Source organism: Cupressus sempervirens, chromosome 11, assembly GCF_028749045.1.
Source record: "Cupressus sempervirens isolate cs-2001-9-10 chromosome 11, ASM2874904v1, whole genome shotgun sequence".
Classification (NCBI taxonomy): domain Eukaryota; kingdom Viridiplantae; phylum Streptophyta; class Pinopsida; order Cupressales; family Cupressaceae; genus Cupressus; species Cupressus sempervirens.
The window spans coordinates 74,553,398-74,570,110 of record NC_143128.1 but is presented as its reverse complement, the minus strand read 5'-3'; the positions used below and the strand labels follow the sequence as shown (position 1 = coordinate 74,570,110).

At 32.4% G+C, this 16,713-nt stretch overlaps 1 protein-coding gene across 1 annotated transcript; it reads right to left on the bottom strand.

Moving 5' to 3' along the window:
- Window positions 1-5,531: 5,531 nt before the first annotated feature.
- Window positions 5,532-9,571, bottom strand: LOC149528303 (uncharacterized). Its single transcript, XM_089809871.1, has 3 exons — window positions 8,977-9,571; window positions 7,210-7,325; window positions 5,532-6,241 (listed from the first exon to the last, which is right to left on the bottom strand). The coding sequence occupies exon 3, from the start codon at window positions 6,234-6,236 to the stop codon at window positions 5,730-5,732; it is 507 nt and encodes a 168-aa protein (XP_089665997.1). The 5' UTR covers window positions 6,237-6,241; window positions 7,210-7,325; window positions 8,977-9,571; the 3' UTR covers window positions 5,532-5,729.
- Window positions 9,572-16,713: the final 7,142 nt, after the last annotated feature.

The following is a 16,713-nucleotide window of genomic DNA, read 5'->3' as shown; positions in this document are numbered from 1 at the left end:
GATTCTTATATATGAAAGAATTTTGTTGAAGATCTAAATATATATGTTATTATTCATTTTCCACTGTGTGGTTTTAGCTGGGGGTTTGGTCACCTCCATTGGGGGTACACCCAACCTTGCACTACGTCATATTTCCTCATTAGTTTACACTTAGTTGTATCATATAAGAATTTTTTTAATATTACTTGAGTGATTTGGGTTATATTTGTGTACATAATATTGTATAGCTTAGTTTGCAAGTTTATTTCATACCTCAATTGTTGTTGATAAGGATATAAATGAACCCATGATAAGAATCATAAAAAGTAAAACCAAAAAGGAAATAGATTGATGGTGGTTATGGAAGAAACTTTAATATTATGTGAACTAACAAAAATAAAGTTAGTCCTAACGGGGGTTTAATCGTCTAGATGATGATTATGGAATGGAAAGTGTTAGTCTTAATATCTTGGATAGTTGTTTGTCCATTTGTTTAGTTTTAGTAAAACAAAAATTCTAACAAATTTTATGGGATGAGAATAATTATTTAATAATTAATTTTAATCTCTTTTATAAACACCTAGAAACTAATTGATTAGGATTTGCTAAGGTGGATTATTAATATTGGTCATTGATTGAGAATAAATCTTGACCATTGGTTTTCTAGTGAGAGTAGTATAAAAGGGGGTCAGTGGACATGTGGAGAATACATGTTTGAGAAGCATTTACACTAATAGAAAATAAATTTGCAATGTCAGTAAATAATCTTGCACTTGTTAGTAAGGGCTCGATGATAGTGTTGGGGATAATTTTGGTGGAATCTCAATAGGAGAGATTGGGAGATTATCAGAGCCCTCCCAGGTAAGAGGAAAGAATTTTATGTATCTCTTAGTGTATTGAATTTAATATAATTCCTCATTTGTAGTATTGGTGTTCCCTTCGAGTTTGTTCTAAGGACAATTTGTCCAAAAATATTGTGTTCCTTGTGCTGTGTAATCTTTTCATTATTTTATTTGTGAAGTTGCATATGTGTTATTATTCAATATTTTCTTTTAAGCAGACAATTAATCTATATAAGATAGTAGATTAATAATTAGTAACTACAATAGAATTTTCATGAAAAGATCATATAAAGATGTGACAATTAAGCTAGATCTAATCTATGTTGTGCAAAAGTGTATATAATGATTATTGAAAACCAAATTAAAGATAAGTTGCAAATAAAGATAGAAAAATATTAAGAGAAAGAACTTCGAAGATGAAGATGCCTATTAAAGAAAGTAAGGGAACAAACCTTAACAAAGAGAGAAGAATTCAATATACTATTGAATTGATGACAACTACTACAAAAGGATCAAGAGATCTAGTGAAGCATCATCAAAATAGCAAGAAAACTTGAAATGAGGGATTTGTCAAATAAAATGATACTCATGAATATTGTAGAACAAGAAAAAAGTACAACCCTAAGAAGAGAGGCCAAGGGACACCTAACAAGGATGGCACAGTTATTGAATGAATGTAAAGAATCAATTTAGACATAGAAGAGTATGGAAACAAGATTGCTTAGTCAAGGCTTGGAACTTTAAATGCTCAATCTTCTAATCAAGATTGATCACATCTTAAGATTAAAGATACAAAATGGTATGAGAAATTGTGAACCCCTATTTCTCATTTAAAACCTTTAATTTTTGTGCAAAAGATTTGGATGGTATGGTAAGTAGGATTTTGGGTTTGTAGAAGAACAAGACAATAAGAAACATAAATTTTTGAGGAAAATTAAGGAATTAAGATTTCAAATCAAAATTTCAAATACCTAATATGTTTTGCCAACAACTCAAATGGCTATGTGCTCTATCCATTACATTTGATTCTATTAATGTCATGTCAAATATTTTCTGATTGTTATTAATCTAGATAGATTGTCCTTCGATTTTATACAATTTGTTACTTGGCATATAGATGAACCCCACAAAAAATAAATTTTCAATTACAGTGTTAGTGTTGTCCAACATTTTATACTTTTAGTTGTTAACAAAATATAAAATTGTACCCAAAAAATTTGCTCATAAATAACTTGATGTAGTAATAATCCTGATGACTATTCCAAATGTAAATGTTTGCTCATCCATTCATATTGATTATTTTTTCTATTAATAACATGAAAACAGTAATTTATATATTTACTATATTAAATATATCCTTTAAAAAATCTATCATTGCCTAGATTAAAGTTAACATTAATTGGACACTAAATACCCTCAAGCCACCCCTAAACCATTCTAACTACTAATTCAAGCACAACACCCTTCCAATATCATTCCATTAAATCCACAATTTAACAAGTCATTAACAATCCTTAAAATCTCCATTTGTCCTAGTCATGTTGCATTCATAGGGAACTTTATTCATCCTTCACCCCCTACCCCCACCTCGACCATTCTATTGGCTAGTTGATAATGTCATTGAAGGTCTTCATGGTGCACCAATAGATTAATTAGAAAGGGCCCTCCCTACTAAAGCTAATATTAGGAAGAGTTAGTTGCTATGTTTGAATTGGACATCTTATTCTAACAATAATTCAAGCAAAACACCCCTTTGATGTCATTCCACTAAATCTACAATCTAATTCCAAATGTAAATGTTTGTTCATTCATTCACATTAGTGATTTCATCTATTACTGAAATAAAAATAAAAATAAAAATATTTACTATATTAATTATATCATTTTTTAAAAGTCTATGATTGCCTAGATTAAGTATTAATTTGAGACTAAATACCATCAAGCCACCCTTAAATCATTCTAATAACAATTCAATCACAACATCTTTTGATGTCATTCCACTAAATCCACAAGTTAACAAGTTATTAACAATTCTTAGTTGTAGCTACCCCCACTCCTCTCCCCACTTCCTTCCCCACTAAAGTTAATAGTAAGAATCAATTACTATCTTTAAATTAAAAATCTCAATCAAAAATATCTTAATATCATTACCACTAAATCCACAAACTAACAAGTTATTTAAACAAACTTTAATTTAATTAAAATCCTTAAAACTGAAGTCCTAAAATTTCTCATTCACTATATCCATAATCTAAAAATTATTGAACAAACTTTTTATTAAAAAACTTTAAGATTGAACTCCTTACCTTTCTCATACACCTTTGGACTTTGTTCAAGTCTATCCATTAAAGTTACTTTTTCCTTTATAAATTCAATGTTTTATCTGAAGAGCTGCTTTATTTCTCACAAATAATCAGGTCAAACCACGCTAAAAGGATTATAAATATGCTGTTGTTACTTGCTGGACCATTGATTCCTTTGTGTCAATTTCCTGCACAGTGTTAGTAGAAAACTAAAAAATATTTTAATTAAAATGTAAAATCTTTTATTGTGAGCTCAATGATTCTTCTTTCCCAATTGTCAACAAGTTCACTTGTAATAAAAAACAATTATTTTAATCTAAGCAAAATCTTTTATTGTGATCTCAATGAATCTTCTTTTCCACTTGTCAACAAGTTCACTTCGAGCCACGCAACAGATAACAAGGAATAATTCAGCAGGACATTCAATGAGCCAAGGTGGTGAAGCCAATGATTGATAGAATTCAAATTTCTTCCATAGTATTCCAATTCTAATAAATGCTATTGATGTGATTTTTTTAATATGCACATGTTTATAAAATTATTTGACGTTTAAATTGTGGAATTGTATATGCTGCTAATTATCATAATTTATTATTAATATATGGGAAAATATTCCTTTCTTATCTTATTAATAGATGGTGTCTGACCAGTGGATTCTCTCACTTGATTAATATAAGATGTCGGTAAAGAAATAAATTATAAAGTATTGTATAATAATTGTTTGCATCTGTCAGCCAAGGGTGGCATCTCAGTTGATTAAAGGAAACCCCACAGAATTTGAATCTAAAACTGGTCATAAAAATCTGATATATTCTTTAAAAAAATATATGCTCTAAATTCCTGTTAACATTCAGTGTATAATCATGTAGAAATTGAACCTAGATGGAGAATTCAGAGGAACGAATGGAGGTGCATGTATATATTGTTTCAAAGGAGGATTTTAGAAAGAAATTTTTTAACTATTTGATAAATACTTAAAACTAAAACCTCTTTGACTTAGAGGAGAAAAAAGTTTCTTTCTGCCAAATTTGTTTGGAGTAGAATATCACCACATTTGTGTGACGAACAATTTTAGATCTATCTAACTCCACCAATAGATCAAAGGCTCCATTGAAAATGCTATATATTTAATTCTCCTCAATATTCATAAATTATCAAATGTAATGCTACTCATATTGAATTAGTGGGCTATTGAGCAAACATGGAAATCATCCTGTTTGTTGGATGATCTGATCCACTAGTGGATTCATTTTGAACCATTCAGCTTCACCAATTGATCGAAAGCCCAATTGAAAATGGCATATATTTAATTCTCCTACATATTCATAAATTACCAAATGTATACAGAAATTAGTGGGTTGTTGAGTATGAATTAGTGGGCTGTTGAGCAAACGGAAATCATCTGTGTACCTGGCAAGATCTGATCCCCAGTGGACTCATTTTGAGTCATTCAACTTCACCAATAGATCAAAGATGAATAGATTAAAGGCTCATTGAAAATGTCATATATTTGATTTTCCTACATTTTCAGAAATTCCCAAATGTAATGCCGCTCCTCATATTGACTTTAGGGGGCTGTAGAACAAACCAGGGAACTATACTGCATTCGGCAAGACCTAATACCTGGTAGAGTCGTTTAGAACCCCATTCAACTTTACTAAAAGAGCAAAGACCTTTTAAAAATGACATATTGATATATTTGATTTTCCTACCTACTCAGAAACTCTCAAATGTAATGCTACTCGTCTTGAATTAGTGGGCTGTACAGCAAACAAGGAAAATGAGATTTGAATTAAAAACAGACAATGAGATTTAATCTGTTGTGATTTCTTATAAACTGTAAACGAATGGTTTTATAGACATCAGGGACTAAATGAAAAATACTTTAGGTCATAAAACTTAAATTAACCTGTTATTTGACTGTCTTACATCACAAATGCTGTCCCTCATCTTACAAACTTAATGGTCTATAAGTTGCAGACGTAAAGCGTGCTGCAGGATAATGACAAACATGTGAACATATACATAGGCGTTGCAGATATTGATCATACAGGTTACTGAAAATCAATGAACGTTTAGCTTGCTGCAGGTTCAGAAGGAATTCAAAACATCAAAGGGTGCTCCATTAATCAACAAGAACAATTTAAGGGTTTAGAATTCTTCCTAAATAATGAATGGGTTTGGGTTTCTTATCCTCTTTGCTTTAAAAAAAATATGCACGGATACACATCAGGTTAAGTTCCCTGTAACAAACGGTAAGTTTTAACCTACATGTCAAAAAAAACCATTAAAGCTTGGCGACCATCCATTACATGTAGATGGCATGGCCGATATTGCAAAATTCCTGTAACAAAATTTCACTGGAATGCGAACAACACACATACAAAAATATTTTATAGACAGTGCATTATGAGAAGATAACAATGATCTTTCATACAGAAAAGGGGACTAAATACACCAAAATCCACCTCATCTGAGAGGCAAGATTTTCAAAAAAGATGCATGGAAGCAGAAGTGACATTATTTAGACACACAAATACTGTACATAAGGTGCAAAATTTTATGGAATCATGGCTCAGCATTATTGATCTTGGCCAGTTCTCTTTTAAATCTTTAATGCTCTCGCTTGAAATATTCTTCCCAACTGTCCCGCAAGATAGTCAAAAGTATCAATCAAATTTGAGACGATTTGAGTTGCGAAAAAGCCAGTACAAGCATTAATTGGAGTCCAAATGTAGTCCTTGAAGCTCGAAAAAAACAGTCCATTGTTTGAGAATACTGGCAAACACCTGACAAAAAAATTATCATCATTGTTGCTCTCAGTTACCATTGGCTGGAGATAGGCAAGGGCTGCATGCTTAACTAAATTGTTCCTTATGGATATATCAGTACACCAATTAGGTTCCCTGCGAGGAGATGCTAAATTTGTTGGAGAACAAGGAATAATATCCCGCAGACTGGTATACTTAAGTTTATGCATTCCATTCAAATGCACCACCTCAGATGCTACTGTGAAGTCAGGGTCCTTCATGTCTGGTGCCCACTCAACTTTACTGCATAGCACTGGTAATGGATGCAGACGTCTAATACCCATATCCACTTGTACAGTCATTTTACCTGAACATCAAACAACATCAATCTTTTGTTATATAGTAATTAATAGCTTGAATTGTGACTAAGAGGGATTGTTTGTTGCAGTAAATCCATGTACCAACTACATTCTAATCCACATTATGTAACAGATTCAAGCAACAATTCTTAGGAAATCTGATACACAGATCCAGAGGACAGCATTTGATATCCAGCACTTTGTGAAACAGATTATTTGGACCGCTAGGTGAACAAATTTATGGCATACATAAAAAGCAAATCTTTCTCAGAACAGAAATTTAGATTCTCGTGCATTAATTACTGGTACTAATGATGTATGAGAGCTGCGGTTACAAATAGAGTGAGTCCATCACCCCAGAAAGAAAGTATTAAAAGCTTTTCCAGTTGCAAAATGATCTAGGCCTGCCCCCAGAGGATTCAACCCTTCAAGTATATTCACATACTATTTAACATTTTTAACGCCACATTCAACAAAGGATTAAGAATTGCTAGAAATACAACAAATTCAATATAACTCCAGGAGATTCATCTAATGCAATAAAAAGAACTTCAACTAAGAAAGAACTCGGCTAACATGCAAAACTAAAAAGAAAATTCACAAATCCCCCTGTTCAGAATCAATCAAGTTCAAATCCTAATCTCACTCTCTCAATTGTCATCATAATGTCAATCTGAACGGCAATTTTGCTCAACTGACTCTTCTTGTCAAAGCGAACACCTAAAGGTTAAAACTGCATGAGAAACTGTAAATCATTTAGGAAATGGGCTTGACATAAATTTCCCAACAAAGTATTGCCTAGGAGAGGATAACCCACCGACATTAGTATGTGACACACAAATGAGATAATTCTGAATTTGCAAGTAGTAATCGAAGCTACCATAACTGATTATTAGTTATTACCATCAAAATTTGGCATAAAACTATCTTCTGGTTGTCTAATCATAATAATTTCACTAAAGACAAAATTTCCCACCTGATGGAGGAATTCCTGCTGACCTGACGAAGAGAACAGCTCTGATTTCCTGTCAGCACCACCTCTTACTCAACATGCCACATGTCGCAAGCGACACTAATATTTTCAGAAAAAACCTATCATATCCCAATAAAAGTATTAGAACAACGAAGTACTTAATTAATATGGTCAGAATGGGTTTGCAAGTTTTGCATATGGATATGGATCCTTTACCAAAAGACCCAACAGGGATCCTCAGTTAGGTACCCACTTTTGATATTATTATTCAAAAGAAAAGCAAGATTCAAGATGAGCCTGACTATACTTTCCACAAAAAGGCTAGGTATCTGGTCTATTTCCATATAAATCCAAGTGGTCGCTTTATATTTGAAGTTAAAAAGATCAAAAAAGTTTCAAGTCTTGTATTCAGATCAAATTTCCATAGAATAGAGAGCTTTTAGCGTCCACCAGGCTGTTTTGTCAAAGGCACTTCATGGGGCAGGACTTTACAAAGAACAATGTTTCCAACCTCAAAAACAATTGATCCAATCATTATTTCTTTCTGCAGTGCTAGTCTTACTATTCCAAAAGCAAATTTTCCACAAAAAACTAAAAAGGGGGTCCAGCCAAGAATTTCAGATGAATGATGCACCCCACCCGAGACATTTGCCTTTAAACCAGTCCCAATGTAAAACAACGGCATTTTCATTTACGCATGTATTTGCAGTCATAACCTTATCTAATCCATGAACAATCAAATGGAATCAATTTATTCTAACACAGAGTGGTCTCCCATAAAAGTAAACACAAATGGATAGCTCCATCCTTCATCAACCTCAATTGACAACACCCAAATGCTGAACACAAATTTCTAGTACAGAAATCAAAAATTTCCCAAGAAAACAGATGCCCAATCAGAATTCTCAGGGAAACAGCACCCAGATGGGAGGTCTTACCGATTGAGATCATTCCAACTTCATGATCTAGACCAAAGGCCTAATTCAAAAATCCAAACATTTTCCTACGAGAAAAAGTCCTCAGATAAAGATTTCAAAAAAAAAATAACAAAAACCATATGAGATCTTACATTTTGCGATCATTCATTCAGACTCCTTGTTTGAGATCAAATGGCGATATAAAATTCTATATTCTATCCAAAATAATAGTAGTGGAACGAATAAAAAACAAATCCAGAGAAATCGGAGGAATCCCATAAGATCTTGCCCCTTAAAACATTCCCAATTGAAATCAATACCCAAAAAAGTAAACAAAGCCAGTAAGGTTTTCCACTCCACTCCCTCCCATTCGCTGCTCTCAATATAGAAAAAATCAATAAACAAATAAACCGAAGAAAAAGAGAAAATCAGTAGTATTTGAAGCTCCTTCACAAAAACTTAACTACCCCTCTCCAGAAATCCCCTTCCCCGCCCCTCCGTCTAAAAATGAAAAGCGAAAACACCAAATAAAGCAGAAAAACATATTAAAGACAAACATGTCCAAAAATATAGTGTTTCGCCAAAACAGAAATACATAAAACATACTAAAGATCCTCCTCATGAAGAAACCCAAATCATGTCAAAAGCATAAACCATGAATAACATTAAAGGAAGTAAACTAATCTTTACCCTTAATAGCTTTAATAGGTTTTGAACAACTGATCTTTACCCAAATAACACAAATGGCATTTTAAAAAACAAATCTATACCAAAACCAGCATGATGAGGATTTGAAAAAAATCGATCCTCACCCAAACAGCATTAACTGATTTCTAAGAATGAATCGTTCTACCTGAGCGCTTGAATCCAATACCCATAAGAAATTCTGGCCCTCTGGTTTCTTCTGCTCCCAAGATCAACTTATTTCCTTGTAGCCCACCATTGCTACCCTGGAGAAGGACAAGAACCCAACATCCGGGAGCTGCAGTTTTATTCTCTCATGCATATCCATTGCACCGCCCAAAATGCAGACATTACGAGTCCCGGATGATGATCCACGAGTTATACATTATCATGCACAATTTCCACAAAAAAAAGAAAAACCAACATCCAAAAACATAAACAAAAATAACTAGAAATTCACACATAGATTTCACGCCTCATTATCAGGCTGGATTTTGACATTTTCACCACTAGGGTATCATAACCATAGAATTTTTGGTCGTGTGGGTAGTGGAGAAAACAGTGCATTATTGGACCCAATTCAATTTTTTTTAGAATTTTAAGATTTTAGGTGTCTCTGATTGACTTTTTCTAATCAGAAGTTTATGTTTTTTAATGCCTGTTATTGGGTTTTGATCCATTCTATAGGAGTTTTGAGAGGATACGTTAGCCTATTCAGTCAAATCTTCAGATTTAAAAAATAATTGTAATAATTGGTATTAGTTTTCCTCCTTTTCTGGCTATTATTGTGGGCTTTCAATGGTATGGAGACCCGGCTATCCATGCTTACGTGGAGAGATGATAACGACCAGCTAAAACACATGGATAGAATTTATGGAATGTCACTTTTACGTAGACCCACCTGTCAATGCATGCTGACATGGCATGGGTATTATAAGTCACCTTTTCATGATGACACGTTATGCTGCCATGATACGGTGGCAGCCATGGGACATCATGGGCCGGGCCCACACGAGTGAATTGAAATGGATGGCTGCAACGCATATTTCCTCTCTCTATAAATAGGCAACGTGAAAACGCTTGTTAGATTCTTACCATCGACACAAAGTTGGGTGTGGAGTGGTGGAGTGGTTGTGTATATAAAAACGTCTTAGATGTTTGAGCTGGAACTTTCCTTCAACATAGATTTAGGCTAATATATGAAAGTAATGAAAGTATGGATTAGTTTATATTCACATGGTTTATGTACACACTTATTAGCTTTATTAATTAACATAAATATTAAAACAAGGATGCATAGTGTCTAGTTTGAAGAAAAGAATATGATATGTTTCATAGATCAAATATAAATTATACCTAGAAAACCAAATTTGAGTTGCTTGTTTCTTTCTTGTACTTGTACATGTTTTATCAACATAGGTGTTAGTAGATTTTGTAAGTGACGAACAATATAATAAATAGTACCGAGTCAAGCTCTTCAATTGATTTAGTGTTATGAGAGTCAATCGCTCCAAAATAATTGTGGCGAATTTTGTAATTGACAACAACAACGAAATATAAGGTCAAATATTATGTCGGTTTGGATGTAAACAGTGAAGAATAGAGAAGCTAAATGTGATCAATTTTTTATTTTAATTTATGGTTTGTCTTTGTATGCAATAGTAAAATGTATAAAGTCTATAAAATAATTTGTTGTATTTTGTGTACAAAAAATTGCAAGCCCTATTGTAACACACAACAACCAATCAAATTGTCAATAAATATATTTTTGTGAATTATTTCAAATATAATATATATTAAAACTTTATAGTTGCAAAAAGTAATTGAATAATAAACTGTTATGGACAAACATATGAAAAAGTTGCACTCCCTAGAGAAAACAACCAATCAAAGTGTCAATAAATATATTGTATTGAATTATTTTTAATGCAATAAATATGAAAACTTCATAGCTCAAAAAGTATTTGAATAATAAATTATTTTAATTGGACAAGCAAATTAAAAAGTTGAAGTGCATTGAATGCTATAGTTTCGTGCCTATGGCAGGAACTAATAATCTTGTCAATGGTGCATTTTGATCTTTGTATATCTATTGTCATTAATATAAAAGTGAATATAAGAATATTTTGAAAGTAAAATATTGTGTATAAAATGTGAGAATAGTGATACAACATGATTTCATTTTATATTTGAAGATGAATAATTTAGATATGTTATTCATTGTATGTTTTGGGATTAAGAATGAAATATCTCAATATGTAATTCATTTAAGATTTTATATAATTAATTAGCTTTGTGAAGGGTTGAATTCACAAGTTTTGTCATTTTTTTCTAAATGCATATCCAATCTTTCTTCATAACCATTATATAGTATACTACTCAATTTGATTCTTGTTTTGTTGGAATCACATTTGTGTGTTAGATTATGTTGACTAGAAGCACTTTGAAATACCTTTGGAAGGATATTGAATCATTTGAGCTCATTTTCTTCTAGGTTAACCCCTTAACAAAGATTTGTTGTATAGTAATGTTAATGATTGAAGATAATAATATCTAACTATGCAAATCTTTAAGGATGAATGTATGGGTCTAGATTATTTTGGGTGAAAACTAAAGTATTACTAGCATATTATGAATGATTGAATAATATAAATAAACAATTTTATTAAATACACTTAAATATAAGAACATATCAATAGATTGTGCAAATGTGTGTTTTGTTGGCTCCAAGTGAGAAAGGAATGGGAAGGAGTCAACCCCTATTTTAATTTGAGTTTTCTCAGTGGATCGTGTTCATAGTTGCAAGATTGATTTTATGCTTGAAAGAATGGCTATGGCTCAACACATGGAAATGTTAAGATGAAAGAGGATAATAGGTAAGTAGAGATGAGTGCATGAATAAGCATACAAAACACATAATTCTAGAGAGCATATTGAAATACATTTTTATATAGACAAGGTAAGTATGAATGTGTGTGAGTGGTGTGTAAGTGGATCAATAACAATATGGGGAGGTAGTTTAAATTCTCACAAGATTTAAGGACTTGTCAATATGTTTATATATTAAGTCATTCTATCAAAATCATCCAAAATTAAATGTGAAATGGTATGGATATGCAAACTTACCCGTTCTATTTCATCCACACTTTGCACAACAAGAAATCCTAAAATGGGAATTAATCTCAAAGCATACAATACTCACAAAAATTCATGTGAAATACATATTTAGACATATAATGGAACCTGAAGATCCATCTAAAGTAATGAAACCTACAAAATGTCATCGTGTGAGTATACTTATCAATACACATACTCTATAGGAACCTATGAAATAGAGAAATTAAATATGTTATACATTATTTTTACCACACAAGTAAATTTGAATATGACTAAAAGAAAAGTTCTAACATCATCAATTTAAGCAACTAAAGAGAGATGAGTCAAAGCAGGGTTAGGAATATTATATTGATATAAAAAGTGGTAATCCACTTCTCATAGGATGATAGGGTGGATGGGCTATTAACATGTCATGCAATAATGGTTTGTATATTCATGAATATGGTCCTTGTATGGCATATATCACTACCTAAAATATTGATCATAAGAATGAGTTGTTAGAGTAATAAGATATTGTCTTTTTAATTAAATCTCTAGTTTACTTAAGCTAAACTTTAGGCATATAATAATTAATTATTTTATTAATTATTATCATGCAACTTGGGTTTTACCTATTAGAATTTTGATCTCCTTTTATAAGGATTGATCTCTTTGTAATTTTATTCATTCACTTTTGATAATAGCAATTTTTTTTTTTTTCTCATCAAGAATGTCTCATCTATGAATTTGGCAATTCTAGCCTCCATAGCTTTTTGCTTCTCTCTCCTATGATAGGTGTTTGCATGCAAGTGATTCTTGGGAGCTGTGGGGTTGATCTATCATCAACTTCAACATGGTATTAGAGCTCTAGATCTTCATGCCCATGCTCTATTTATGAGAAGATGAGCTTGGCTTTCAGATCTATGCTTTTTGTTTAGAGGGTTTGATTTTTTAGAATTTTTTTTTGTATTGAATCTATGGAGTCACTATTTTTTGGTGCACTTTGAGCCCAAACAGACATCACTGTTGAGCTCAAAGTGCCCAAAACCCCTATTTTTGCATAAAATTTGTCAAATTTAGACACCATTGAAATCTGAGGCAAAGAATTTTGCTCCCAAGATTGGGCACATTTTCCAAGGCAACAATTTTTTGATTTTTCAAATGTTTTCTGAGGCGACGATTTTAAGATTTTTGGTATGCAAATCAAGATTTTTTGTTATGAAAAATATTTTTTTTTGTACATTTCTTGAGGCAAAGATTTTCTAAATTTTGTTGTGCAATTTGAGATTTTTTTTTTTAAAATAGCACATTTTTCGAGGTGGTAATTTGTTAATTTTTGCAAAAAAATAATGATTTTTGGGCATGCAAATTGAGATTTTGGATACGCAAATCAAGATTTTTTGGGGATGCAAATCAAAATAGTTATAGTACGAAACTGGCATGCATCCCAAGGCAATTTCTAGTACTATTGGTCACACTTTTCAAAGCATTCTGGCACAGATCCTGATGTAGCATTTTTTTCTTTTTCAGCACTTTTTGAAAACCTACATGTGATTTTTTGGCCATAACTTTCTCATCTAGACACCATTTTTTCCAAACGAGATATTATCGAAAAGTTGATTATAAGCTCATCGTGGTGGTGCAATTTATTTTGATTTTTGATGTTGTTTAGTGGCATGCTTTGGATGTCAAAATTAGAAGTTCTATTTTTCACTTTGAAAGACATATTTTGAGACATTCTATTTTCCAAATTCTACTCCAGGCACATCCCATTCAATTTTGTTTACTTTTCTACATTCTAATGGATATCTTGGTTGTTTCAAGTTTGAGGATCGATTTTGTTGTTTCAAATGATTTTTCATGGGTTATACTATCTATTGTATTATCCTTGTGTCTCTTTTTATCTTTGTTGACATCCTTTTGTAGTATTTTTGCAAACACACTAAGATAAAGTGTCACTCTATTGCATTATGGGATCTTGCACATTGTTGTCTTTTGTTGTACTCACACTACATTATAAAGTGCCTTGGGGGGTTTCATGTTGGCCATATTTGCAATCTTTTTTTTTTCAAGTAAGTGTTCCTTCCACAACATTAGCCTCATGGTGTGTCAATGACACATGCCATTATAGGTGTTTGTACTTCATTTACACTCTCGATGTTCTTGGTTCTTCTTTATGCAAGAGATATTGCATTCAGTTTTAGTGTTCATGTCTTACCTCTCAGAATTATAGGGGGTTATGTTAGTTTTCTTTCTGTCTTGGTTCGATGGACTGAGTTATGTATTCAATATTTGATCCTATGCACTAGGTGATTGTAGTGGTCGGATGCCTATGCATTTGAGTGAGATGGATCATTTCCATATATACATTCTTTCATTCTTATTTTTGGAGGCCATGAAGATACCTTCCATCTTCTATTGATTATCTCTTCAGACTTAGTCTTCTCTACTTGGTCATATTCTATATAGTGGAGGTTCTTCAAATCAACAATTTGGTAGTGTCTGGAGCTTCATGCTTTAGTGGTGTTCTTCATGATCATCCTTTTATTCCTATCTTTTAGAACATTGTATTTCCATCTCTTTTTGGAGTAATGTTTTTCCCATGTGATTTTCTCTATTTCTCCTCTTTATAGAGATGTGGTTGTGCTTGGGTACCTCATTAGGCCTTGTTGTCGGGACCCAATTTGCTTTCAGCAATAGTTTCTAGGTTTTTAGCTACTCCCTAAGTTTATCTTAAGGGGAGGTGTTAGAGTAATAATATATTACCTCTTTAATTAAATCATTTTGATGTAATTATTAAGTCACTTATTATCTCTAGTTTACTTAAGCTAAACATATAATAATTAATTATTATCATGCAACCTAGGTTTTACCTGTTAGGGTTTTGATCTCCTTTTATAAGGATTGATCTCTTTGTAATTGTATTCATTCACTTTTGATAATAGCAATTTTTTTTTTCTCATCAAGAATGTCTCCTCTATGAATCTGGCAATTCTAGCCTCCATTTCTTTTTGTCTCTCTCTTCTGTGATAGGTGTTTGCATGCAAGTGATTCTAGGGCACTGTGGGGTTGATCTATCATCAACTTCAACATAGTATCAGAGTTGTAGATCTTCATGCCCCTATTCTATTTATGAGAAGATTGGCTTGGCTTTTAGATCTATACTTTTTGTTTAGAGGGTTTCATTTTTTAGAATTTTTTTTGTATTCAATATGGGGGGTCACTAATTTTTGGTGCACTTTGAGCCCAAATTGAAATCATTGTTGAGCTCAGAGTGTCAAATTTGGACACAATTGAAATCTAAGGCAAAGAATTTTGCTCCCAAGATTGGGCACATTTCTCGAGGTAGTATTTTTTAATTTTTGAATGTTTCTCGAGGTGACAATTTTAAGATTTTTGGTACACAAATTGAAATTTTTTGTTATAAAAATCATAATTTTTTGGCATGTTTCTTGAGGAAGCGATTTTCTAAATTTTGCCACATAAATTGAGATTTTTCCAAAAAGATAATTTTGGCACATTTCCCAATGTGGTAATTTTGTATTTTTAGATGAAAATCATGATTTTTGGGCATGCAAATTGAGATTTTGGATACATAAATCAAAATTTTTGAACATGCAAATTGAAATAGTTTTGATATAGGATGGGCATGCTTCCCAAGGCAATTTTTAGTACTGTTGATCACACTTTTTGAGGCATTCTAGCACGGATCCTAATGCAACATTTTTTTCTTTTCTAGCACTTTTTTTTACCTACATGTGGTTTTTTGGCCATAACTTGCTCATTCGAACACTGTTTTTGCCAAATGAGATATTGTCAGAAAGTTGATTCTGAGCCCGTCATGGTGGTACATTTTATTTTGATTTTTAATGTTGTTTGGTGGCATGCTTTGGATGTCAAAATCAAAAGTTCTATTTTTCACTTTGAAAGACATATTTTGAGACATTCTATTTTCCAAATTATGTTCTACGCACATCCTATTCAATTTTTTGCTTTTTTGCATTTTGATGGATATCTTGGTTGTTTCAAGTTCGAGGATTGATTTTTTTGTTTTAGATGAATTTTCATGGGTTATACTATGTATTTCATCGGCCTTATGTCTATTTTGATCTTTTTTAACATCCTTTTGTAGTATTTTTGCAAAAGCACTGAGATAAAGTGTCACTCTAAATTACATTCTGGGATCTTGCACATCTTTGTATTTTGTTGTACTCGCACTACATTATAAAGTGCCTTGGGGGGTTTCATGTTGGCCATATTTTCCATCTTCTTTTTTCAAGTGAGTTTTCCTTCTATGACATTATCCTCATGATGTGTTGATGACACACGCCATTATAGGTGTTTGTACTTCATTTGCACTCTCAATGTTCCTGGTTCTTCTTTCTGTAGGAGATAGTGCATTTAGTTTTAGTGTCCATGCCTTACCTCTCAAAATTATAGGGGGGTTATGTTGGTTTTATTATTTTCTTTGTTTGATGGAGTGAGATATATATTCAATATTTGATCCTATGTACTAGGTGATTGCAGTGGTTGGATACCTATGCATTTGGGTGAGATGGGTCATTTACCATATAGACATTCTTTCATTCCTTTTTTTGGAGGCCATGAAGATACCTTCCATCTTCTATTGATCAGCTCTTCAGACTTAGTCTTCTCTACCTAGTCATATTCTATATAGTGGAGATTCTTTAGATCAACATTTTGGTTGTGCTTGCAGCTTCATGCTTTAGTGGTGTTCTTCATGATCATCCTTTTGTTCCTATCTTCTGGAACATTTTATTTCCATCTCTTTTTTGAGTAGGGTTTTTTC

Bases quoted from the DNA above. Each gene is read 5' to 3' on its own strand.
- LOC149528303 (XM_089809871.1), bottom strand. From the start codon at position 6,236: ATGACTGTACAAGTGGATATGGGTATTAGACGTCTGCATCCATTACCA.